The sequence below is a fragment of the Trichosurus vulpecula genome, chromosome 4 (assembly GCF_011100635.1).
Source record: "Trichosurus vulpecula isolate mTriVul1 chromosome 4, mTriVul1.pri, whole genome shotgun sequence".
NCBI classification, from domain to species: Eukaryota; Metazoa; Chordata; class Mammalia; order Diprotodontia; family Phalangeridae; genus Trichosurus; species Trichosurus vulpecula.
This window is the reverse complement of record NC_050576.1, coordinates 429,839,566-429,867,226: the sequence shown is the minus strand read 5'-3', so window position 1 is coordinate 429,867,226 and position 27,661 is coordinate 429,839,566. Positions and strand designations below refer to the sequence as shown.

General features: G+C 39.7%; 1 protein-coding gene and 1 pseudogene across 1 annotated transcript; both read left to right on the top strand.

Moving 5' to 3' along the window:
* On the top strand, positions 1-27,452 carry LOC118849115 (arylacetamide deacetylase-like). Its single transcript, XM_036758201.1, is given in 7 exon segments — positions 1-196; positions 13,299-13,506; positions 15,594-15,663; positions 17,417-17,588; positions 26,402-26,475; positions 26,477-26,799; positions 26,802-27,452. Coding segments are annotated over 7 exon segments (1,173 nt in total). The 5' UTR covers positions 1-58; the 3' UTR covers positions 26,990-27,452.
* Positions 4,852-5,843, top strand: LOC118845988 (annotated as a pseudogene).
* Positions 27,453-27,661: the final 209 nt, after the last annotated feature.

The window sequence follows — 27,661 nt, the reverse complement described above, 5'->3', positions numbered from 1 at the left end:
GAGGCAGCAGCAGGAGGAGGAGGAGGAGGAAGACGAAGAACAACACAGTAGCAGCAACATGGGAAAGAAATCTCTGTACCTGCTGATTTCTTCTGCCCTTCTCGCCTATTTTGTGTACACTCCTATCCCAGATAACATCGAACAACCATGGAAACTAATGATGACCTGGGCTTTCATTAGGGTTCAAGTACACCTGGTAAGTGGAGAATTGGTCAGCTCTGAGTGTTAAAGTGAGATGCTGCCAGGAAGGAAGATGGGAATGCTTCCCAGGGACCTGGGGCTCTTATGTTTGCCAGTGTTAAAGTATTTCAGAGTGATCTCACTTGAGATTCCTAACCAAGATAGATAGTTTAGTGCAGAGGTTCCTAAACTGATTTGGCCTAATGACCCCATTTAAAAAATGCTCTGCCCCCTGGAAATCTTTAAAGCTTTGCTTGTTTATTTTTAATTTGCATCATTTCAAAAAACTATAAAATATTTTTTATAAGATGACATATTAAATTTAATAATTTATTGCAAATTTCTGGTTTTTTCTTGCACTGAAATTTTGATGATGCAATATTGTGTCATGTAACGGTATAATATTGTATTATAAACAAGTCAATACATGCACATATTCCTGCTAATGCATGCTGGACTTCTCCTATAATGTGCAGCATAATTACCTGCCAATTCTTGCTTGTTAAGACCTGTTGGTGGACTTGACTCCTAATCAGTGAGAACCTGCATTTTGTATGTTTATTTGGAAAATAATGTACTCACTACGACTTTAACTCAGTTACACAACAGATGAAACATAGATAAAAGATTTTTCAAAATTTTCTTCTCTTCTCTACTGTTCTTATGCTTCCACTGGCGCCTCATTTTTATTCAACACCCCCTCAATTGCACCTGAAACTATAAGTCCTACCCCTCGATTATTCCAACACCCCCTAGGGGGAGGCAATGTGTGTGTGTGTGCATGCGTGTGTGTATGTGTGTGTATGTGTGTGTGTGCATGTGTGTATGTGTGTGTGTATGTGTGTGTGTATATGTGTGTGTGTGTGTGTGTGTGTGTGTGTGTGTGTGTGTGTGTGTAGTTATATAATTATGAATAGGTTTCTTATCTTGTCCGGAAGCCAGCCTCCACCTCTCTTCTGACTACCAACTCCAACCATGCAGCCAAACATACCTTCCCTCTTCTTTATAATCCTCCCTTTTCCAGCCACCTTTCACGTTTTCTTTCCTCTTTAGAATGGCCAGCTCTTTGAAGGCAGAGATTGTCCTGATTGCTTAGCACAGGGTCTGGCACACAGAGAACAATTAATAATGTTCAGTCTGTGCGTTTGTCTGTCTGTCTGCCTGACAGTCTATTTTTCTATCTATCTATCTCTCATCTATGTTTCTTTCTGTCTGTCTGTTTGCTGGTCTATTCATCTATCTTTCTGTCTGTCTGCTAGTCAATATCTATCTATCCACCCATTTACTTTATGCATCTATCTGCTCATCTATCAATCTATCTATCTACCTACCTATCATGTATCTATTCATCTCTCTATTTGTGTTATCTGTCTGCCTATCACTTAACTATCAGAGGAAACCTTTCACAATCCCCTTCATTACTTGTGCTCTTTCCCTCCTCAGACTTCCCCATCCACACCACTTTGCACACATTGTTTCCTCCTGATAAAACCTTTTAGTTCCTTAAGGACAAGAACTGATTATTTTTTGTCTTTAGATCTCTTGCACCTAGAAGCTTGTCTGACCATAATAGGCATTGAGCACCAGCTTGTTGGGTTGTGGAAATGTTGTTGGAGTAGATTGTACTTGATGGCAGATCCCTTTTTTCAGCCTTAGGTGTCACAAATTTGGCAGGGGCCAGCTGGGTGGCTCAGTGGGTAGAGTGTGGAGCCTGGAATCAAAAAGACCTGAACTCAAATCTATTCTCAGACACAAACTACCTGGGTGACCCTGGGCAAGTCACTTCACCCTGTTTGCCTCAGTTTCCTTAGCTGTAAAATGAACTAGAGAAGGAAATGTCAAGCCACCCCATTATCTTGGCCAATAAACCCCAAATGGAGTCATGGAGTGTTGGATATGACCAAAATGACTGAACAACAATGGACACCCCTTATAAGATATGGATTTATTGACCTGGGCAGGGCTATATGGCACCCAACTGCACACTTTAAACAATAACCTTGAATCACAGGCAGTCACTCAGCAGGGAATTACTAATTGCTCAATAGGTTTGAGTCTCAATGCTATGCACTAGGGAAGCAAAGGAAGGCAATAACAGTCTGTGCCCTATGAAATGTATAATCAGAAGGGGGAGACTACATGAAGACCACTATGTTCATAGAAGAGAGAAGATACTCAAAGACTCTAGCTTCCTCTATGAGGGGATAGGCAAGAGGAATGGAGAGGGCCTCCTGAAGAAGGTAGCATTTGGGCTAAACCTTCAAGCAATCCAGGGACTCTAGAAGCAGAGGACATAAGGGAGAACGTTCTGGAAATGGGGACAAGCCTGTGCAAAGGCATAAATATGGTTGATGGAGTATTGTGGGAAAGGAACAGGAAGAAGATGCACGAAGCTGAATTAGAAATTTGTGGAGGGCAGTAAAGTATGAAAAGACTGAAAAGGAGGTAGGGGTCAGGTTGTGAAGAGTTTTACAGGCCCAAATCCTTTATAATTGATCCTGTAGTAATAGGGGGCAGCTGAAGGTTGTTGAGCAGTGGAAAGCACATGGTCTGGAAAGTACATGCTTGGGAAGTTTACTGAATTTATGAAAATTTGGAAACAGTAGAAGGCAGATTGGTTACAGGAGAGACTGGAGGCAGGGAAGAGGAGATGTATACTAGAGAGGTTTTGAGAATAGAAACAAGATTTGGTGATGGGTTGTATAAGTAGGGTGAGGGAGAATTGGGGATTAAAGATGCCTTGGAAATTACAAGCCTAAATGACTGGCAGGATGATGGCCCAGTAATACTGAATTTTAGAAGTGTATTGTTTTGGGGTGGGGACAATGTGTTCTATTTTGGACAGGTCATGTTTGAGATGTTTATGGGATACTGAGTTTGAGATATCCGAAAGGTAATTGGTGACAAGTGACTGTAGCTCGGTTGACAACCTAGGATTGGATCTAGAGATCAGGGAATTATCTGCCCAGAAATAATCATTAAATCCATTGGGACTGATGTGAGAATCAAGTGAGGCGGTATCCAGAGAAACTGGAAGAGGGCAGAGGAGAGAACCTCAAATAAAACCAAGAATTTCCAGGTATGATAGGGATGGAAGAACCATCAAAGGAGCCTGAGGAGGATTGGATAGGTAGAGGGACAACCAGAACAGAATCGTCATGAAAACTCTATAGGAGACAGCATCCAGGAACAGGTGATAACAGTGTCAAGTACTGGAGAGACATCAAGAAGGATGAGCACTGAGCAAAGGCCAGGAGGCTTTGGCAGGTTAGAGATTGTTGCTAAGTCTGGACAGGGCAACTTCATTTGAATGAAGAAGGTAGAAGCCAATTTGCAGAGGGTTTAGAAGAGAGGGAAGAAGGAAGAAGAAAAATTGAGTATGGATGGAGATTTTTCTTTTTTCTTTTAAAAAAAATCCGAACAGCACCAAATAAAATGGAATTTCCATATACCATAGTAGACTAAAGATAAAACTGTAAATAAAACTGTATAATATTTGTTATGTACTTCTTGATTTTCTTTCTAAATATACAGTTCTCCCTAGCCCCCCTCTCCTACTGAACAAACCCTAATTTTATAAAAACATCAAATAGCAAAACAAATTCCTCCAGCGGCCATTTCTCTAAATATTTGTCTTATTCTTCATCAGGGCTCCATCCCCATCTTCTCTTAGTAGATGTGCAGCATACTTAAACCCTGGTCTTAAGTCTCTCCAAGTTGTTGTTAAGCATTGTCTTTGTATACTGCATTCTCCTGGTTCTGCTCACTTCACTCTGCACCAGTTCATACAAGTCTTCCCAGGTTTCCTTGAAACCATCCCTTATGTCATTTCTTGAAGAACATTCCATTTCCTTCATATGCCATTATTTTTTCAGTCATCCTCCAATAGGCATTGAAGGACCCAGCTGGGCTTCCTTTCTTTTTTGATCTGGTCAAAAATTTCATGCACTTAGTTGCTGCCTATCTCAAGGAGTACTGGAGTCATCATATGTGTCTTTTCTTCTAGTTTGGTGAAGCTTTAGCTAAAAGAACTGTTACCCTTCTGGGATTGCCAAGGCAGATTCCCTTGTCCAGCTAAAATCCTGCTGGTGTATTTGGTTATGTATACAGTGCTGGCCTTGGCATCAGGAAGACATGGGTCCAAATCTCGCCTCTGAGATTTAATTGCTATGTGTCCTCCATGTGACCTCAATTAGCCTCAGTCTTCTTGCCCATTAAATGGGAAGTAATAATAGAACTGACTACCTAGCATCATTGTGAAGGTCAGATGAGATAATGGATATAAATACATGAATACATGATCCGAATACATGAAAGTTCTCTTATATAGCCATTGTTATCGGTGCTTCCTCTGTCCATGCCCAGCTTGAGTCTCTGGTCACTTTTCCTCAGCCTTTCCTTTTCCTCCTTTCCTGTCTTGTCTGGGTGCCTGGGTGGAGGGTGGGTGGGAGGGTGGAACAGGGTGGCAAAACATGAGGAGTGGGAAGTGCCAGGGCCCCCCACCCTACCTGGCTGGAGACAGAGCCTCAGAGCCACCCCTGTCAGCTGCCCCACCCTAAGCCAAACCTTAGGAGACCTGACCCTGGGTGGCCTGCCTCCTGAACTAGGGCCAGCCTGGCACCTCCCTTCTCCCCTTCCACTTCCCCCCACCCAGGGCCTGGTTTAGGAATTATGTTGGCCACCATGGTAGACCCACAGAGAACAAAAGGACAAGATAAAAAGTACAAAATGGTTCCTTGCATCAGAAGAATAGAGTGCATGACAATAACTTTGAACCCCACCTTTCTGGACAGTCAAATCAGAATAATAGCTCTCCCTCAAGGACTGATCCCTACCTTTCCAGTTACTATCCATCATCTATTGAATTTCCTCACACAGTGAAGCACCATGGTCTACTGGTGGTGAGCAACCTATTCCATATCTCACCACCTATGGACAGCTTAGTAATGGTGACCATCATGCATGATAGTGTTTTTGGACAACATGGGGGACTGGGAAACAATATCTATCAGCACAGGTTTAATATTTTTTCCCAGAAAACTCTGCATTTTCAGCATGGGTAACCAGTGGATTCCAAGGACAACAAACTCAAAGTTCAGCTTATGGAAGCAGTTATAGCCACCCACCCACTTCTTTGGGTGGTACTATTGTTGATGGACTGACAGGATTTCATAATGACACTTTAAATAAAGAGGTTGGAATGAATATCATTGAGCAGGGAATGGTTGGGCTTAAGATTGGTGGAGATGAGACAACATCTGCAGTTAAGACGGTAGGATCTGTTAACAATGCTGTAATGACTGGTGCTCTTTCTGGTAATGGTGGATCAAGTGTAAACTTACCAGTTTCAAAAGCAACATCTTGGGCTGCCATTGTCAGCAAACCTGCAAAACCACACCCTAAAATGAAAACAGAAAGTGGACTTATAATTGGAGGTGCTTTATCTCCAGCATGTATAAAATATAATTATGGACATTGGTACTTGGAATAGTAAGGGGTCTGTGAGGAAAGCTCCCACTCCCCAACAGATTTCATCACCTCAGTCTCTCCCACAGCCACAACAACAGATTGTTCAGCCTATTCCAATTCAGCCTCCTCCTTCGGCCCAAACACAATATCAGAACCCTCAGCAACCACCCCCAAAACTAGAGGTAGCCCCTTGAAACTGAAACAACAACCAACAAGCCCAGCAACCAACTTCAACACATCAGGCTGGAGAATAATTACAACAAACCCATTACAAAGTCCGGTGATATACAGGAGGTACCCTTAGCAAAAGCTAAACAAGTGCTTAAAATCATTTCCACTTAAAAGTACACAACCTCCATCTTTGATAATTTTTCTCATCATGAAATGTGCTAAGAAGAAGAAGGGCACGAGGAAAGGCAGAATCAAAACGAACAATAATAATAAAGATAGTGGAAAGCAGGGACTAGTGTGAGCTCATCACCAAGTACCTCCAAAACCTATAAAAAATGACTGTGAACCAATTCTAGAACAGCAGAACCCACAAAATAGCAGAGGGAAGCAGGGCTCCAGCCCAGGACAGCCTGGATGGTTGCTGGGTGAGGTCTTTCGTGCACAGAGCTGCGAGTGTAGTGGAGGGGAGTGGAGCAGAGCCCAGCATAGGCTGTGTGGACCAACCAGACCAGGAGCCAGGCGGAGCATGCCGTAGCACCCTGAATCAGTGAGCTGCAGCAGTTACCAGACTTCTCAACCCACAAACACCAAAGACAACAGAGAAGGTTAGTGGGAAAAGCTGTTGGGGACAGGGTGATAGAGTTCTCGGTTCAGCCACTGCCCCATGGGCAGTGCAGGTGGGGCAGCTACAAAAATACAGCTGCAATTGCTTCTGGCCCCAGGCCCAGCTGGTGGGAGAGCAGGAGTGCAGAGCCTGCTGAAGATTTAAGTCCAGTCCGGGTTGGGGGTTCTTGGGGAAGGAGGAGTGCTGGTGTGGCAGAGCTGGCTGTAATAGCTCTGAAATCAACAGCGCATCTCCCCAAGCTTGGAACATAGTACTCTTTACTCTACAAAAGTAGTCATACCCTGCTGAAAAACTCAAGGGTCAAGTAAGTTGGCGGGGAACATGGCCAGGCAGTGAAAACGCACCCAGATTCAGTCTCAGACTTTGGAATCTTTCTTTGGTAACAAAGAAGACCAAAACATACAGCCAGAAGAAGTCAACAAAGTCAAAGAGCCTACAACAAAAGCCTCCAAGAAAAACATGAACTGGTCTCAGGCCATGGAAGAGCTCAAAAAGGATTTGGAAAAGCAAGTTAGAGAAGTAGAGGAAAAATTGGGAAGACAAATGAGAAGGATGTGAGAAAACATGAAAAATAAGTCAATGACTTGCCAAAGGAGAACCAAAAAAAATTGAAAAATATACTGAAGAAAACAAAACCTTAAAAAATAGACTAAATCAAATGGCAAAAGAGCTCCAAAAATCCAATGAGGAGAAGAATGCCTTGAAAGGCAGAATTAGACAAATGGAAAAGGAGGTCCAAAAGACCACTGAAGAAAATACTACCTTAAAAATTAGATTGGAGCAAGTGGAAGCTAGTGACTTTATGAGAAATCAACATATTATAGAACAGAACCAAAGGAATGAAAAAGTGGAAGACAATGTCAAATATCTCATTAGAAAAACCACTGACTTGGAAAACAGATCCAGGAGAGATAATTTAAAAATTATTGGACTACCTGAATGCCATGATCAAGAAAAAAAGCCTAGATATCGTCTTTCAAGAAATTATCAAGGAGAACTGCCCTGATATTCTAGAGCCACAGGGCAAAATAGAAATGGAAAGAATCCACCAATCGCCTCCTCAAATACATCCCAAAAAGAAATCTCCTAGGAATATTGTCGCCAAATTCCAGAGCTCCCAGATCAAGGAGAAAATATTGCAAGCAGCCAGAAAGAAACAATTTGAGTATTGTGGAAACACAATCAGAATAACCCAAGATCTAACAGCTTCTACATTAAGAGATCGAAGGGCTTGGAATACGATATTCTGGAGGTCAATGGTGCTAGGATTAAAACCAAGAATCACCTACCCAGCAAAACTGAGCATCATACTCCAAGGCAAAATTTGGACTTTCAATAAAATAGAAGACTTTCAAGCTTTCTCAGTGAAAAGAACAGAGCTGAATAGAAAATTTGACTTTCAAACAGAAGAATCAAGAGAAGCATGAAAAGATAATCAAGACAAAGAACAAGGAAAAGAAATCACAAGGGACTTACTAAAGCTGAACTGTTTTGTTTACATTCATACGTGGAAAGATGATGTGTATGATTCATGAGACCTCAGTATTAGGGTAGCTTAAGGGAATATGTATATATATATATATATATATATATATATATATATATATATATATATATATATATACATATATATATACATATATATATATGTGTGTGTGTGTGTATGTATATATGCATATGTATATGTTTGTGTGTACATATGTATATATGTATGTGTGTGTATATATATATATATATGGTGAAGATGAAGGGATGATATCTAAAAGAAATTAAATCAAATTAAGGGATGAGAGAGGAATATATTGAGAGAGGGAGAAAGGGAAAGAATGGGGTAAATTATCTTGCATAAAAGTGGCAAGAAAAAGCAGTTCTGTAGGAAGAGAAGAGAAGGCAGGTGGGGGGAATGACTGAATCTTGCTGTCATGAGATTTGACTTGAGGAGGGAATGCTGTACACACTCAATTGGGTATCTTACCCCACAGGAAAGAAGGAGGAAGAAGATAAAAAGGGGGGATGGTATAAGGGAGGGCAGATGGGGGAGGAAGTAATCAAAAACAAACACTTTCAAAAAGGGACAGGGTCAAGGGAGAAAATTCAGTAGAGGGGTATAGGTTAGGAAGGAGCAAAGCATAGTTAGTCTTTCACAACATGAGTATTGTGGAAGGGTTATACATAATGATACCCATGTGGCCTATGTTGAATTGCTTGACTTTTTAGGGAGGGTGGGTGGGAAGGGAAGGGGGGGGATTTGGAATTCAAAGTTTTAAAAACAGATGTTCAAAAACAAAAAAAAATAGTTTTTGCATGCAACTAGAAAATAAGATACACAGGCAATGGAGCATAGAAATTTATCTTGCCCTACAAGAATGGAAGGGAAAAGGGGATGTGAGGGGAGTGGGGTGACAGAAGGGAGGGCTGACTGGGGAACAAGGCAACCAGAATATATGCCATCTTGGAGTGGGTGGGAGGGTAGAAATGGGGAGAAAATTTGTAATTCAAACTCTTGTGAAAATCAATGCTGAAAACTAAATAGATTAAATAAATTAAATCAATTGAAAAAAGAAATAATAAAGAAATAAATAAAAGAATAAAGATAAACTAGAACTGTTCACAAACTCAACTATGGAAAACAAACTAAAAAGTGCTGGTCCTGTATCTAGGCATCAGGATGGACTAAAACTTTCAGCTCTAATGCATCTTCTCATGCAGGGCAAACTAAGTCATTTCATCTTTATTTATTTTGTAGCTGTTTTTTCCCCAGATGGATCTGCATTATTTTATATTTTTCCTATGTACAATGCTCTAGAACCTATTAATAAAGTTGTATTTTTTAAGTCAGCTGTTAATCAGACTGACCTAATAAACTATAAGACAATCATCCTTAAAAAACAAAAAAGACAGGCCCAATACTTCCCAGAGAATTTTTTTTTATGTTTTGGCACAAATTATGTCCCTTTTCTTATATCAACAATAATTTTATATAATCTATAAATATGAGCCTTCATATATTCCCCCCTTTTTATGGTTTTATGGCAAACATAAGAAACCATGCATTGTTCTGTCGTGTAAAATATTCTATTAAAATACTTTCTCTTAAAAATACAAAATAGGGGTGGAGCCAAGATGGCAGCTGGAAAGTAGGGACTTGTGTGAGCTCCCACCCAGGTCCCTCCAAAACCTATAAAAAATGGCTCTGAACAAATTCTAGAGCTACAGAACTGACGAAATAACAGAGGAAAGCAGGGCTCCAGCCCAGGAAAGCCTGGATGGTAGTGGGAAAGGGTCTATTGCATGGAGCTGGGAGCGGAGCAGAGCAGAGCCCAGTGTAGGCTGCACCAGGACTAACCAGACTGGGAGCCAGGCAGAACAGGCCCTAGTGCCCTGAATCAGTGAGCTGTGGCAGTTACCAGACTTCTCAACCCACAAACACCAAAGATAACAGAGAAGGTTAGTGGGAAAAGCTGTGGGGACAGAGTGAAAGGAGTTCACGGTTAGGCCACCACCTGAGGGCAGCAGAGGTGGTGCAGCTCTGAGGACAGAACTACAGCTACAGTAGCTTCTGGCCCCAGGCCCACCTGGTGGGAGGAATTAAGTGGGGATGACAGCAGGAGTGCAGAGCCTGCTGAAGATCTGAGTTGCGATCTGAGTTGGCGGTTCTTGGGGGAGGAGGAGTGCTGGTGTGGCAGAGCTTGCTGTGTAGAAATAGCTCTGAAAACAGCAGCACAAGGCCCCTCAAGTTTGTGACAAAGTACTCTATATTCTATGAGCAGTCATACCTGAACAAAAAACTCAAGGGTCAAGTAATTGTCTGGGAACATGGCCAGGTAACAAAAACAGGCTCAGATTCAGACTCAGACTTTGGAATCTTTCTTTGGTGAAAAAGAAGACCAAAACATACAGACAGAAGAAGTCGACAAAGTCAAAGAGCCTACAACAAAAGCCTCCAAGAAAAACATGAACTGGTCTCAGGCCATGGAAGAGCTCAAAAAGGATTTGGAAAAGCAAGTTAGAGAAGTAGAGGAAAAATTGGGAAGACAAATGAGAAGGATGTGAGAAAACATGAAAAATAAGTCAATGACTTGCCAAAGGAGAACCAAAAAAAATTGAAAAATATACTGAAGAAAACAAAACCTTAAAAAATAGACTAAATCAAATGGCAAAAGAGCTCCAAAAATCCAATGAGGAGAAGAATGCCTTGAAAGGCAGAATTAGACAAATGGAAAAGGAGGTCCAAAAGACCACTGAAGAAAATACTACCTTAAAAATTAGATTGGAGCAAGTGGAAGCTAGTGACTTTGAGAAACCAACATATTATAGAACAGAACCAAAGGAATGAAAAAAAACAGAAGACTGTGAAATATCTCATTGGAAAAATGACTGACCTGGAAAATAGATCCAGGAGAGATAATTTAAAAATTATTGGACTACCTGAAAGCCATCATCAAAAAAAGAGCCTAGATATCATCTTTCAAGAAATTATCAAGGAGAACCGCCCTGATATTCTAGAGTTGGAGGGTAAATAGCAATTTAAAGAATCCACCTATCACCTCCTGAAAAAGATCCCAAAAAGAAAACTCCTAGGAATATTGCCGCCAAATTCCAGAGCTCCCAGGTCAAGGAGAAAAAACTGCAGGCAGCCAGGAAGAAATAATTTGAGTATTGGGGAAACACAATCAGAAAAACACAAGTTCTAGCAGCTTCTACATTTAAAGGATCAAAGGGCTTGGAATATGATATTCCAGAGGTCAGTGGAGCTAGGATTAAAACCAAGAATCACCTACCCAGCAAAACTGAGTATGATGCTGCAAGACAAAATATGGATTTTCAATAAAATAGAGGACTTTCAAGCTTTCTCAGTGAAAAGACCAGAGCTAAATAGAAAATTTGACTTTCAAACACAAGAATCAAGAGAAGCATGACAAGGTAAACAAGAAAGAGAAATCTTAAGGGACTTACTAAAGTTGAACTGTTTTGTTTACATTCCTACATGGAAAGATGATGTGTATAATTCATGAGACCTCAGTATTAGGGTAGCTGAAGGGAATATACAGATATACATATATATGTGTGTGTGTATATATATATATATATATATATATATATATATATGTATGTATGTATGTATGTATACACACACACACAGGGCACAGGGTGAGATGAATATGAAGGGAAGATATCTAAAAAAATCAAATTAAGGGATGAGAGAGTAATATATTGAGAGATGGAGAAAGGGCGAGATAGAGTGGGGTAAATTATCTCACATAAAAGTGGCAAGGAAAAGCACTTCTGTTGGGAGGGAAGAGGGACAGGTGAGGGGGAATGAGGGAATCTTGCTTTCATTGGATTTTACCTGAGGAGGGAATAACATCCACACTCATTTGGGTATCTTACCCCACAGGAAAGAAGGAGGAAGGAGATAAAATGGGGGACAATAGAAGGGAGGGCAGATGGGGGAGGAGGTAATCAAAAGCAAACACTTCTGAAAAGGGACAGGGTCAAGAGAGAAAATTGGATAAAGGGGGATAGGATAGGAAGAAGCAAAATATAGTTAGTCTTTCACAACATGAGTATTGTGGAAGGGTTTTGCATAATGATACACATGTAGCCTATGTTGAATTTCTTGCCTTCCTAGGGAGGGTGGATGGGGAGGGAAGAGGGGAGAGAATTTGGAATCCAAAGTTTTAAAAGCAGATGTTAAAAAAAAATTTGGATGCAACTAGGAAATAAGATATACGGGCAATGGGGCATAAAAATTTATCTTGCCCTACAAGAAAGTAAGGGAAAAGGGGGTGGGGAGGTAGAGGGGTGACAGAAGGGAGGGCTGACTGGGGAACAGGGCAATCAGAATATATGCCATCTTGGAGTGGGGTAGAGGGTAGAAATGGGAAGAGAATTTGTAATTCAAACTCTTATGAAAATTAATGCTGAAAACTAAAAATATTAAATAAATAAATAATGACTAAAAAAATACAAAATCAAAAGATCATTTTGTGCAAATGCTATGCCATTTATTTTATCTGTGATTTTACTTCTAAAAAGCCAGGATTGTCAGTTTAATTTTCTACTAAATGTGGAAAAATTAAATTTTAAGTTTTCACATACTATGGAATATTGCTTAGATTTCTTTAACATGAACAAAAGAATCCCTTTCAAGTTCTGTTAATCAGTCCTTTTGAGTTCATTTGTTATACCATATCTTCCAGAGAATATTACTTTTTCACAGCCATAATTGCTTTACTTTTATATAGCTTAATAATAATATTGATCTGATGCTATCAACTTTGCAGGGCTTTTACAAATGCATTGTAAACCTGGTTTAGCTGTCAGGTGTTCTTAGTTTATTGCAGACATTTTTAATTTTTCCCTGTATTCATTACTCGAGACTCCTAATGCCAATTTAAGTTTTTATACGAATAATGCCGAGCTTTACTGTAGGAACTAATAGGATGGAATGTATGATAGAATATGCCTCAAATGTTTAAATTTGACAGTGTATATGTCTCATTTTTTTCTGTTGGATGAGCAAAAGAAAAATTTTAAAAACTCTATTTTCCGTCATGTTTTTGTGGAATGAGGGAACCATTGAAGAGCTCAGCCCCAAATAGAATTGGAATTAAGCATGAAAATGGTCCTCGTGCCTGCTGCTCTAGCCCACTGAATCTGCACATTTATTGTGGATGATCTTCACTTCACTAGAAAGCAACTATCTTCTGAAAACTATTTACTCCAAAAGATCCTCTGAATATATATATATTGTCAGTGGCCCTTTGGGGTACAGTAGTAATAGGAAGGTATAGTCTTGTGTGTGTATGGAACTCACATCTGTATTTTCCTTGTGTTTCTTGGCCGTCAGTCAGGGCTTTTGGAAATACTGGGATTTCCACCTCTTCTACTCACGTACTTCCTTGAAGTACCACCAACATCAGATGCAAATGTCACAGTAACAGATACTCTGTTCAATAAAGTCCCAGTCCGAGTCTTTGAGCCAAAGCAAAAGTTGTCTACAATGAGAAGAGCCGTGTTTTATATTCATGGTGGTGGCTGGACCGCAGGAGACGCTGGTAAGTACTTTTCTTGGGGACCTGAATCTTGGAGAAGTCAATACATTTCACTCCATCTTTGACATTAATCAGAGTATTTTGTAGTTAGGAGATAATAGAACAGATCTAAGCCAAGCAGAGAAAAGAAGAGAGGAGAGAGGAGGGGGAGAACAGGAGGGGAGAGAAGGACAGAGGAGAAAGGAAGCAAAAAGGGAGGACAATTGAGGAGAAGGAAGAGGAAGGGAGGACAGGGGCTGAGAAGAGGGGAGAGGAGGGGAGGACAAGGGCTGTCTGAGAAGAGAGATATGAGGAGGGGAGGATAGGAGAAGAGAGGGGAGAGGAGGGAAGAACAAGGGCTGAGGAGAGGGGGGTGAGGAGGGGAAGATAGGAGAGGAAAGGGGAGAGGAGGGAAGAAAAGAAGAGGAAATTCACTATGAATTCACTATGCATTATTACACAATCCAGCCTCTAGTTGGATCTGTATTCTATCTTTATTCCATTCTCATATATTCCATTACATTTTTAAAGCACCCACATATCTAATTTTCAGAAAACAAACCAAAGGAATGCCTTGTCTCATGTTGAATATAAACTCCTCGAGGGCAGATCATTATACCTTTGGTAATTTTGTTTCATGGGTTGTATGAGTCAAGGAAGCTACCTTCTCTGAACAATTCAAGTTGAATATCACTCAGAAACACACATGGTGGGTAGGAGCTGGCCATAATAAGATAATAAAGAGGAGCTGAGTAAAGGAAGTCATCAAAGAAATGTGGAATGAGAAAAGATGGGTTGGTCCCATAGCAAAGGAAAAGCATAATGGAGAGCCCATGTGTTCCACTGCTGTCCTCAAGATGCCTCTAGCACATTGCCTGGCCCTTTGTGATGAATTTGTGGAAGGGCATAGGGAAACATTATCCAGTATGAGCTTGCTTGGATGAGTGGCAAACAGCATTATTTAATGGGATATCCATAGCATGGAGATTATGGATCTTTTTTAGTATTTGAGCATCCCCAGCAGGTAGTACAATACATTGTCAATGGGTAGTGCAGTGGTGAGAGTGCTGGTCCTGAGTGAGGAAAACCTGCCTCTTCCTTCAGAGGGGTATGTAACAGCTAACCTCAGATATTTGAAGGAACCTCCCCTGGAAGCTTGATTAGCCTTGTTCTATTCAGCCCCAAGGGGTAGAGCTAGAAGCAGTGGGTGAAAGCCCAAAGAGGAAAATGTGGGTTCTAAAGCATTCTAAAAATGGAAGGATCTGCCTGGAGAGATGCTGGCTTGCCCCTTTCAAAGGTCCTCAGTCAGAGGCTGGAGAAGACTTGTTGGCTGTTATACTAGAGTTCTATTCAGTGATGGGTTGGTCTAGATTGCTGTTGGGGTGCCATCCAATTGGAATTCTGGGATTATATTTTCCCCAAAGTGGTTTCCTATCACAACTGTAGAAGTTTCAGAGGCATGTATTACTGTCTTCAAAAAGAAAGACAGAATGGTGCTAAATTTGGTAAAAATTTCATTCAGAAATCTTTTGTCCCTTATTTTTTTTGAGCTAAAACCTTCTTAGAAGAGAGAGATTGATTTGAAGCCTGTTTCAAATGCCCAGGTATTTCTGAGGAAGAGGAGTTCAACATTAGTCCTGCCTCTTCCTGAGCCAGAATCCCATCAGATCTGCTCCACTGAGGTTTCATATCATAGGGTGGCCTGTGAAGCAAAGGGACATTATTTGTCTATGAAGAGAAAATAGTATACCCCATCTCTTCTTCTGCATCATAGGGAGCTTACCATTTTCACTCCCTCCTTTAGCTCATTGCAATCCTGTTCCAAGTCCAAAAATTCTTTTGTCAACCCTGTACCTTTAAAGTGTTAGTCAACCATGTGCCTTCTGTGTTGGGGAAAGGACATTCTTAATGTACATGTGTAGGGAAAGCCTGTTCCATTTGAATGATGTATTTCATTTCTCTCTATATACAGATCAATACTGATAGCCCATGCAATTCACACTGGAGTTACCTATGAATGTCAAGAAATAACTGTAGGAGTTCTACAAAAGAAGCAAGTGTCTTTTTCCTTGTCAGTTTTAATTGACTTGATTTAATTTTTTGTATTTTAGCTTGGATCCCCTATGATGATTTGGGAAGACAGATGGCGAGCAAACTCAATGCTGTGGTCATATCAACTAAGTAAGAATGATTTGAGTTTTAGGTCAGATCTGTTTAAACAAAGGGTCTATCAACTTCAATGGTTGTGTTTTATTTTTAATAACTCTCAGCTGCTTCCAAAGCAGCATGGTGTGTGGATTGGGGGGCCAGTTATGGAGTCAGGAAGACCCAGGTGTGAGTAACCTACCTTGGATAATTCACTTAATGGCCACAGATAAGGACTAGACTACCAGATAGGGTCAAATCACTTATCAGAGCTTCCAAAGGAGAAAAGATCACCCAGCTTGAGAAAGGTCAGACTGAAGGCCAAGAGCCACAACTGACTAATTCTTTAATCCAATCTAATTCAATTTAACTCAACTTCTGGAGACACAGAGTGTAGGAGGAATAAGGATGAGACCTTCTGCTGTCATTCAAGGAAGAAGAGGAGGGGAAGCTGGTAGAGTATGTGTAAGGAGCAGATAAATTCCCTGAATTAACCAAAACCCTTTTGTCCACCATGAATTTAGAGACCTATGAGTTGGAAGGAGACTTCTCAATATTTAGTATATGGTTTCCAATAAATCCTCAAGGTAGAGACTGGACAAGTCCTTCTGTTCTCTGGGCTTCAGTTTCCTCAAGTATAAAATGAGAAAATTGGGCTGGCAGGCATGTCTAAGGCCTCTTCCAGTTCTAATCTTCTACCCACAATCCCAGAACTGATTGCTGGCTGAGGAACTGGTAACCTGAAACCTGCTGAGATTTGGAATGACTCTGAGACCAATGAGTAAAACGATTATAAAACTGAAAAGTTTTAAGTCACTGTGATGATGACTAAAGCAAATTAAATTAGCCCAAAATGACAAAGCCAAACTTTTAAAAAGGAAATCAACCGGTTTTCTTTTTCATTGGGCAGTTCCTAGCAAAGAATTCCACTTGTTTCATGTGTGTAGGTGCATAGTCAAATTTACTTGCTTTCTAAAATGTGTTCAGTGGTAAAACAAACAAAAACTGAACATTATTTAGATGAGAAAATTTATATGGTGAAAAGATGGTTTATTTAGAGCTTTGATAAAAATTTTGAAGGCAGCAAATCAGGATTTTCCCCCATGGCTTGTGATTTCCATCAGGAAACTCTCTTTACCCAAATAGCCCAGGGTAACAGCCAGTAGGTATTAGAGATGGCTCTTGAACCCAGATCTTCTGACTCTTCATCCGCTAGACTCTGATGCCTTTCAGAAGCCCTTGATAAGGCTAGGGAGGGTGTAATTATTTGAACTCAATACCTGAATAAACATCATCCCTTAATCAATTTATCATCAAGTATTATATGAAACATTGGTCATGTTTTCTGTATGGTGCTAGCACAACAGAAGGTTGGGGAGAAGAGATAAAGTCAAGGGGACAGACAGATGGGTCCATGAAAAGGGCAACAATCAAAAGTGCAGGAGCAAGCACAGAAGGGCGATTTCCTCTCTGGCCCATTTAAAAGGTATATGCACAATCACTACCCCACTTGTTAAATCACCATCATTTATAATCCTGCATGCTCCATCCTCTGAGGTGTTATGATGGGTAATGATTGCAAAAACTAAACTTTTAAAGATCATATTTCAACACACACAATGGAACAAAGTTTTTCCTCCTACAAATGATTCAAAAGACCATTAAAAACTCACGTATACACAATCTTGGTTTTAAGTAAAAAAACTATGAAATCCCACATAGCATATGATTGCGGTATTTATCTGGAACTCCTCATATTATTCAATAAATATTGTTTTTCTCTGAAAAGCTACAGACGATCACCTCAATATCACTTTCCAACTCAATTTGAAGATGTATATGATGCCTTAAGGTGGTTCTTGAGGAAGAAAGTCCTTGAAGAGTATTGCGTGGACCCCGCTCGCATCTGTATTGCTGGAGACAGTGCTGGGGGAAATTTAGCTGCGGCTGCCACTCAGAAGGTATTAGAAAAATACTTCTTTTTATTTAATTTCCTTTTCAATGTCATGTTTGTGTCATACGTTTTTAAAAATGAAAATTTAAGTAGTGACTATTTTGCCTTGGGAATGTTATGGCAATGATCACGTAGAATGAATCTATTATTTTTTTAAAATATATCCCTTCCTCTTGTTTGACTTCTTTTCTTACCAAAATGATATAGAAATGTCATGGAGGGCAGTGTTTGTAGAATTCTCCACCCATGCAGCATAAGGGGAATGAGCTTTTAATTCAGTGGCACAACCAATTAGATAATAAAAAGAATTCCTCATTATACTTGAAACCTCAAACCCTAACCCTTGCATCCCTAAAGGTATGAAACCTGGTGGAACCAGATTATTGGCTTCTCAAGACTGTGTTTATCTGTCTTTCTGCTAGAGGTTCTCACTCTAAGTGTGGTCAAATGAAAGGTGATTTCCCTCTTTAATAAGATGAGAAGCCATAGAAACGTTGTTCCAAATCTCATTAAAAAAGATGATTTCCCATGTATAATGAGGAGGGGGAATATCCAAGAAGGTACTTAGAAAGAAAAATCTTCTAAGGAGGCAGGAGGGAGCCACAATCAAGGTCAGGTGGTTGGCAAACAGACTTGACAGACAAGAATGGAAACAGGATGGAAGCTTAAGCACTGGGTATTCTAAGAAGTAGGACTGCTGCTCCATGGGAAAATGAGGATCCAGAGGCTGCAAGAAGTTGAGGGGAAACCCACCACTGATCTCTAGCACAGGAGACAATTGTGGTGATGGGTGATTCTACTCTATGGCGCTATAGGGCCTTGGTTCACACTGAACTCTGATGTGTACTACCTGTGTGACCTTCATGTATAACAATAACATCCTGAGCCTCAGTTTCCTCATCTATCTGATCTATTTTTAGATTTATAGGTTAATTTTAAAAGACAGAGTCAAGATTGGAATATTGAAATGTAAAGAAGGATTTCATGAACTTAGCACAAGATTGAATATCTGGAGGGAACTGCTTTCCTAGATATTCCGGGATAGAGACTCCCTCTTTTCCCCTTCTTATTGAATTCCTCATCTATAATCCACACCTTTTCCTATATCAGGGTTCTTTGCCCCCCTTAGTAATAATGATTCATGAATTCTTATGTGAACTCAGCTCAGATAATCTTTCCATGACAGCCCTAAATTGCATTGGATGTGAAACCTGTGTTGGTTAATCTTGTCACAAGGAATCTGTCTATGTCAGCCCTGCACATTGCCCTTGAGGGGACCTCCTTAAGCTCAGCCACATGATTACTGGGAGAAGGAGACTCACACACCCAGAGGGACAGAGAGGCAGACAGAGACAGAGAAACAGAGAGATAGAGGCAAAGACAGAGATGGACACTTCTCTACAGCTCTGTGTGACAGGAAGATAATGACCCCCTTTTATGTTTCTTCCATTTTGCTTATAAAGGAGAATAACATTATGACAAAAAAGGAAAGAAGAAATATTAGTAAGAGAGAATTGTGGGGCTGAGACAAGATGGTGGAGAGAAGCCAGGAAGTTGCCTGAGTTTTCCCCAGTTTCTCTCAGAGCAATGCTAAATCAAGCCTTAAAAAGAACTTTGGAGTGACAGAATCCACAATAAAAGACAAACGGAAACAATTTTGCAGTCCAAGACAGCTTAGAAGGACTTCAGGAAAGGTCTGCCTCCCTTGGGTAAAAAAGGAGCACAAGTCAGCACAGGCAGTGTCTGGGCAAATCAGTGGGAGCTTCTTAGTCACAGCACAGATCAGCACCTGAGGCCCATCTCTTCTGCCTCATCAGGCCAGTGCCACAGTAGACCAGCTGTGAGGCCTCCAGCCCCAGTGCAGCAGGCAAACTGCCAGCCCTGGATCCTAGTGCACAACAGTTAGGCCAGGCCACCCTCGTACAGTGGGCAAGCCACAAGCCCCAGAGAGCCTGGTGCAGATAGTCAGTGACCAGGCCCTGGTTCCCAGTGCAAAAAGCATGGGACAGGACCTCCCTGTACCCCAGCAGCAGAGTTTGATTTCTTAAAAATGAGCAAAAAATAAATAAGAGCCCAGACCATTGAAAGCTACCAGGGCAGCAAAGAAAATAAAATCAGAAACTGAAAAGAAGACAATAATGTCGAAATGCCTTCATGCAAAGCTTAAAGGGGAAGGTGAATTGGTCTCAAGCCCAAAAAGTCCTCTTGGAAGAGCTCAAAAAAGATTATTAAATCTTTTTTAAAAAATCTTTAAATCAAGTAAGAGAGGTAGAAGAAAAACTGGGAAAAGAAATGAGAGTTATGCAAAAGAATTATGAAAAAAGTCAAAAGCATGGAAAGTGATGTACAAAAATTGACTGAAGAAAAAAATTTCTTAAAAAATAGAATTGGTCAAATGTGAAAAAAAGTCCCCTGAAGAAAAAAACTCCTTTAAAAGTAGAATTGGCCTTATGGAAAAGGAGGTACAAAAGCTCACTGAAGAAAATAATTCCTTAAAAACTAAAATTGGGTAAGTGGAAGTTAATGACTGTATGAGACATTAGGAAGCAGTCAAAAAATCAAAAGAATGAAAAAAAATGTAAAATATCTCAATGGAAAAACAAGTGACCTGGAAAATAGATCCAGGAAGGACAACTTAAGAGTTATTTCACTACCTGGAAGCCATGATTACAAAAAAAGTATGTGGAAAGTTTTTCCAGGGAATTATGAAGTAATGCTGCCCTGATATACTAGAACTAGAGGGTAAAATAGTCATTGAAAGAATCCACCAATCACTTTCTGAAAGAGATCCCAAAATGAAAACTCCAAGGAATATTGAAGTGAAATTCCAGAATTATCAGGTCAAGGAGAAAATATTACAATCAGACAGAAAGAAACAATCCAAATATTGTGGAGCCATAGTCAGGAGTACACAGGACTTAGCAGTTCTACTTTAAAGGATTGGAGGGCTTGCAATATGATGTTCTGGAAGGCAAAGGAATTTGGATTACAACCATGAGTCAACTACCCAGCAAAACTGAGAATAATCTTTCAGGGGAAAGATGGGACATTCAATGAAACAGGCAACTTTCAAAGTTTCCTGATGAAAAGACCAGAGGTGAGCAGAAAATTTGATCTTCAAATATAAGACTCAGGAGAAGTATAAAAAAGTAAACAGGAATGAAATATGATAACAATACGGTATTCAATAGGGTTAAACTGTTTACATCCCTACATGGGAAGATGATACTTGTAATTTTAAAGAAGTATATCTCTATTAGTGCAGTTATAAGGAGTATAGAGAGACAAAAGGTGTGAGTACAAATTGACTTTGATTTGATGATATGAAAAAGTAAAGGGTGAAAAAAGGATTGTACTGAGAGAAGAGGAAAGGGGGAAGCAGAATGTGGTAAATTCTATCACCTAAAGAGGCATGGAAGATCTATTGCAGGAGAGAGAAAGAAGGGAGTGGGTGAGCATTGTTTGAACCCTGGATTTGGCTCAAAGAGAGAAAACACATTCTGTTTGGTATAGAACTCTATCTTACTCTATAGAGAAGTAGAAGGGGGGAGGGAAAAGAAAAGGGAGGATGGCTGATAGAAGGGAGGGCATATTGAGGGATTCAGTAGTCAGAAGCAAAATACTAGTGAGGAGGGACAGGGTGAAAAGAGAGGGAAAATTATAAACAGGAGGAAAATTAGGATGGAGGGAAATATACAATTACTAATCATAACTGTGAATGTGAATGGAATGAACTCTCCCATAAAATGAAAGTGAATAGAAGAGTGGATTAAAAAACAGAATCCTACAATATGTTGTTTACATATGAAACTGAGAGAGACACACACAGAGTAAAGGTAAAAGTCTGGAGCAGAATGTTTTATGTTTTAACTGAAGTAAAGAAAAACAAACAGGGGCAGCAATCCTGATCTCAGACAAAGCAAAAGCAAAAAAAGTAGATCTAATTAAATTAGACAAGAAAGAAAACTACATCTTGCTAAAAGGTACCCTAGACAATGAATTAATATCAATACTAAACATATATGCAACAAGATGTATAGCATTCATATTGTTAGAGGAGAACGTAAGTGAGTTACATGAAGAAATATACAGTAAAACTATACAAATGGGGGAATTCAACCTCCCCCTGTCAGAACTTGATAAATCTAACCACAAAATAAGCAAGAAAAAACTTAGGGAAGTGAGTAGCTAAGAAATCACAGCAATTTATCATGAGCATAATATACAATGACCAGGTGGAATTTATAACAGCAATGCAGGACTGGTTCAATATTAATTAATGTAACTGACCATATCAATAACAAAACCAAAAGAAATCATATGATTATCTTAATAGATTCAGGGGAAAAAACCTCTTCACAAAATATAGTATCCATTACTATTAAAAACACTAGAGAGCATAGGAACAAACTGTCATTTTCCTTTAAAAAGTAAGTAGTACCTATTTAAATTACTAATTAAAACTTAATGAAATTGCACGCATTATCTGTAATGATGATAAACTAGAAGCTTTCCCAATAAGATAAAGGATGAAAAAAAGATGCCCATTATCACCACTATTATACAGTATTGTACTAGAAATGTTAACTTTAACTATAACAGAAGAAAAAAATGAAGGAACTAGACTAGGGAAAAAACTACCTTCTTTGCAGAGGATACGATGGTATACTTAGAGGACCCTAGAGAATCATCTAAAAAATTACTTGAAATAATTAACGACTTTAGGACAGTTGCAGGATATAAAATAAACCCATATGAATCATCATCACTTCTACGTATTACTGACAAAGACCAACAGCAAGAAATAGAAAGAAAAATTCCACAATATAATACATTAGGGAGTCTATCTGCTAAGACAAACCCAGGAACTATATTAACACAATTACAAAATACTTTTCCTACAAATGAAGTCAGATCTACATAACTGGAAAAATGTCAGTTGCTCATAATTGCTACTAAAATGACAATTCTATCTAAAGTAATTTGCCCATTCAGTGCCATACCAATCAAACTACCAAACATTATTTTATAGAACCAGAAAAAATGACAAAATTCATCTGGAAGAACAAGAATGTCAGGGGAATTAGTGAAAAAAAATAATGCAAAGGAAGGTAGCCTAGCTGTATCGATCTAAAACTATATTATAAAACAGCAATCATCAAAAGTATTTGGTACTGGCTAAAAATAGAGCGGTGGATCAATGGAATAGATTAGGTACAAAAGGCAAAGAAGTAAATGATTATTCTACTGTTTGACAAAGCCAAGGGCTCCAGCTTTTAGGATAAGAACTCATTATTTACCAAAAACTGCTGGGAAAACTGGGAAATAGTATGCAGAAATTAGGCAGAAACCAACATCTCACACTGTATACCTAGGTAAGGTCAAAGCATGACCATGAGTTAGACATAATGGTGTTATCGTAAGCAAATTAGGAGAGCAAGGAACAGTTTACCTGGCACATCTATGGAGAAGGGAAGAATTTCTGGCCAAACAAGAGATAGAGAGCATTATGAAATGCAAAATGGATAATTTTGATTACATTAAATTAAAAAGTTTTTGCACAAACAAAACCATGCAACCAAAATTAGAAGGGAAGGAGAAAGATGGGAAACAATTTTTACCATCAGTTTTTGATAAAGGTTTCATTTCTCAAATATATAGAAAGCTGAATCAAATTTATAAGACTACAAATCATTCTCCAAGGATATGTACAGGAAGTTTTCAGATGAAGAAATTAAAATTATCTATAGGATGCCATATGAGAAAATGCTCTAAATCACATTTGATTAGAGAAATGTAAATTAAAACAACTCTGAGTTACCACCTACCACCTATCAGGATGGCTAATATGACAGAAAAAGGAAAATTATAAAGGCTGAAGAAAATATGAAAAAATTGGGACACTAATGCATTGTTGGTGGAGTTGTGAACTGATCTAACCATTCTGGAGAGCAATTTACAACTATGCCCAAAGGGCTATAAAACTGTGCATACCCTTTGATCCAGCAATACCACTACTAGGTCTGTAACCCAAAGAGATCATAAAAATGGGAAAAGGACCTACATGTACAAAAATATTTATAGCATTTCTTTTTGTGATGGCAAAGAATTGGAAACTGAGGTGATGCCCATCAATTGGGGAATGGCTGAACAAGTTGTGGTATATGAATGTTATGGAATACTATTGTGCTATAAGAAATGATGAGCAGACAGATTTCAGAAAAACCTGGAAAGAATTACATGAACTAATGCCGAGTTAAGTGAGCAGAACCAGAAGAACAGTGTATACAGTAACAGCAACATTGTGCATAATCAGCCATGATTGAAATAGCTCTTCTTAGCAGTACAATGATCCAAGACAATTCCAAAAGACTCCTGATGAAAGTGCTATCCACATCCACAGAAAGAACTATGGAGTCTGAATATAGATTGAAGTCCATTATTTTCACTTTTTTCTTTTTTTTCCTTTTCCTTTTTTTTTTGTTTACATGATTCTCCATTTATAATGTATATCAGATTCCTTGTCATCTTCGGGGGGGGCAGTAATAAAAGGAGAGGATGGAGAAAAAAATTGAAAATCAAAATTTTATAAAAAAATGAATGTTTAAAACCATCTTTATGTGTAATTGGAAAAATCAAATACTATTTATAAAAAAAAGAGAGAAATGACTAATGAGATGATTTCACAAAAACTTGGTAAGAATTATATGAATGGATGCAAAATGAAGTGAAGAGAACGAGTAGATCAATGTATACAGTAAAAGCAATACTGTAATGATGATAAATTGTTAATGACTTAGCAATTCTGACCAGTACAATGATCTAAGACAATTCTGAAGGACTTTTGATGAAAACTGAGGAAGGAAGGAAGGAAGGCCGGGAGGAAGTAAGGAAGGAAGGAAGGACAGAGGGAAGGACGGCAGGAAAGAAGAAAGGAAGGAAAGAGGGAAGGAAAGGAGAAAAAGAAAGAAAAATAGTATGCTTTGATCTTCATTTGGACTTCATCAATTCTTTGTCTGGAGGTGGATAGCATTTGTCATCCGGAGTACTTTGTATTTCTGAGAATGGCTAAGTCATTCACAGTTGCTCATCAGCCAACATTTCTGGTACTGCGTACAATGTTCTCCTGGTCCTGCTCATCTCATTCTGCCTCAGTTAATGTAAGTCTCCAACTAGTCTTTATTGATCACACAGCTAACTGTTGCAATGGATAGAATGCTGGATTTGGAGTTTATTGGGAATGCCTCAGGCACTTATGAGCGGTATGATCCCGGACAAGTCAGGTCACATTTCTCAGCCTTAGTTTCCTCATCTGTAAAAAGAACAAAATAATAGAGCTTACCTCCCAGGGTTGTTATGTGTGTGTGTGTGGGGGGTCAAATGAGATAACACAAATAAAGTGTGTCATAAACTTTAATGTGCTAAATGTTTGCTATTATTATTAATAATAATTTATATAGTGCTTTAAAGTTGCGAGGTGCTTTTTATACATTATTTCATTTGATCGTAATAATAAAGTGGAGTTATTCAGTCAATGGTTGTTTATTAAGCACCTACTGTATACCAGGCACTGTACTAAGTTCAGGCAATACGAAGAATGGGTAAAACAGTCCTTACCACCAAGGGCCTCATATTCTAATGGGGTAGAAAACTCACCAATAACCAGGTGCATACAAGGCATCTAGAGTGTAAACGGAGGGTAACCTCAGAGGCATTGGGAGGAGTATGGGGAAGGGACCAGGGAAGCCTTCCCACAGAAGAGGTATGAAGCTAATTCTTACAGGAAGACAAGGCAGTCCAGGTGGAGTTGAGAAGGCAGAGCATCCCAGACCTGGAAGACAGCCAGTATGAAGGCAAAAGTTGGGAGAGGGGATGTCTTGTTTGAGGAACAGGCAGAAGGCCAGTGTCACTGAATCCCCACTGAATGGTGGGTAATGAAGTATAAGCAGACTGGAAAGAGAGGAGGGGGCTGGGTGGTGGAGGGATTTAAAAGCCAGGTATAGAATGTATGCACACACAAAGGCTAAGGCAATGCTATAATGGTGGGTTGTCTGATGAGTCTAACCACTGCTTATAACATTGAGCCCTACCTGCCTTGCAGCTTCGAAGTCTGTATCCTCCAGTGGACCCCCCAAGTCCTTTTTATACTGTTTCATTACTATTAGTACTCTATATACAGAGAAGACTAAATAGAATTTTGGCCTCATCGTCTTGAACCAAATCACCATGCATTGCCGTGGACCATAGACTTAGAGCTTGAAGAGACTTGAGAGATCACCAGCCAACAAGCATTTATTAAGTATTAGATATAATACTATGATCTGGAGATAAAAAAGACAAAAAATTCTTGCCCTCAAGGAGCATGTACTCTAAAGGGGGGGGGTGGGAGACAAAACACATACAACTAAGTACATACAAGCCATGTGCGGAGGAGGTATAAAGTATCCTGAAAGGGGGATTCAGTTGGAGCTAGGGGAACAAGGGAAAAACACTGCCAGTCAGGATGGGGAGAACTTGGAAAATAATGAAAGGTCCGTAGAAGGAAGGGGCACTTAAACTGTGATTTAAAGGAATCTTGGGTGTCTGAGATGTGAAAGTGAGGAAGGAGTGCCTGGCAGGCAGAAAGGACCAGATATGCCAAGGCTTGGAGGTAGAAGATGGGCAAATGTAACATTGACCACCAAGGCGTGTCCTGTCTTTGGACCTTAATGTCTCCATCTATTTAACGATGGGGTTGGACTAGATGGTCTCTCTGGTGCCTCCCAGGTCTAAAAAGCCATGAATTCTAATTAAACAACACATTATGGGTTTTTTCCCTAGCTCCTGGATGACTCAGAAGTCAAGATAAAAGTCAAGATTCCATCTTTAATTTATCCTGCTCTTCAGGCTCTTGATATCATATAGAGAAAATGCCCATATACCCATCCTGACAAAATATGACATGGTTGTGCTTTGGAGCTTGTATTTCACCTCAGACAAGGCACTGAAGGAAGGCATGCTTGCTAACCAACACACACCTGTGGAATCCAGCCATCTCTTCCAGGTTGTCACCTGGAGTACCCTGCTTCCTGAGAGGTTTCAAAAAGGACATCTGTATACCAACCCAATTCATGGACACTCTGACCTTGCAAAAAAGTACCCGGGATTTCTGGATGTCAGAGCATCGCCCCTATTGGCTGATGACTCTAAGTTACAGGGTTTGCCCTTAACCCATATCCTCACTGTCAGTTTGATGTCTTAAGAGATGATGAGCTCATGTATGTCTCCTGCCTTAGGGCTGCAGGGGTCAAGGTAGTCCATGATCATGTGGAAGATGGGTTCCATGGAATCCTGTTACTCATCAGGAATTTTAGAGCAGGCCATAGGAAACTCAACAAATATCTGAAGTGGCTAGAGGAGAATCTCTAGTGACAATTCAGCCATTCCATTCCACCAATAGCCGATTTCTCATGTATACAAGTCAGAGTATTGGCTGCTGGCAGGGTTGAAGCAGGCTGTGAGTAGGGGTTAGAAAATGGGCTAAGACATGGTTTTGGATATAAGATTTGTGAACAAATAGCTTCAACACACACTGAAGTGAAGGGGAGAAAACTTGCATTGACATATTACCAAGTTAAATATCCCAAGTGCTTTGGAGAAGTTAAACCAGATAAATTGGGGTCAAGAAGATGATCAGTGAAGCTCCTGTCTCTGTCTTGAGCACTGCCCCTATACCCTCAACTGTGTACTGCACAGGCCCACCTGAATGTCCTAAGGAGAAAATGTAAAAGGATCTTGGTCTTGCTGACTCTAAAACACTTTAGAAATGTCACTGGTTATTGCTGTAGTGGTGTTTTTTGTTATTACCATCACCTCCAACACAGACAGGTCCCAGAGTGAAATCATTGTCCTTTTCTGTATGAATCAGCCCAACTTTCCACCATCCCTGTTTCTGTGCAAGTCTAACAGCATTGAACATTCCAAGTCAGGTTTGACTCTTTTTTTTCTCCTTCATCCCCTAAACCATCTGCATAGTTGCCCAGTTCTGCAGATTCTGCCTCCTTATCTCTCCCACCCAGCTCCTCCTCCTTTAATTTACTA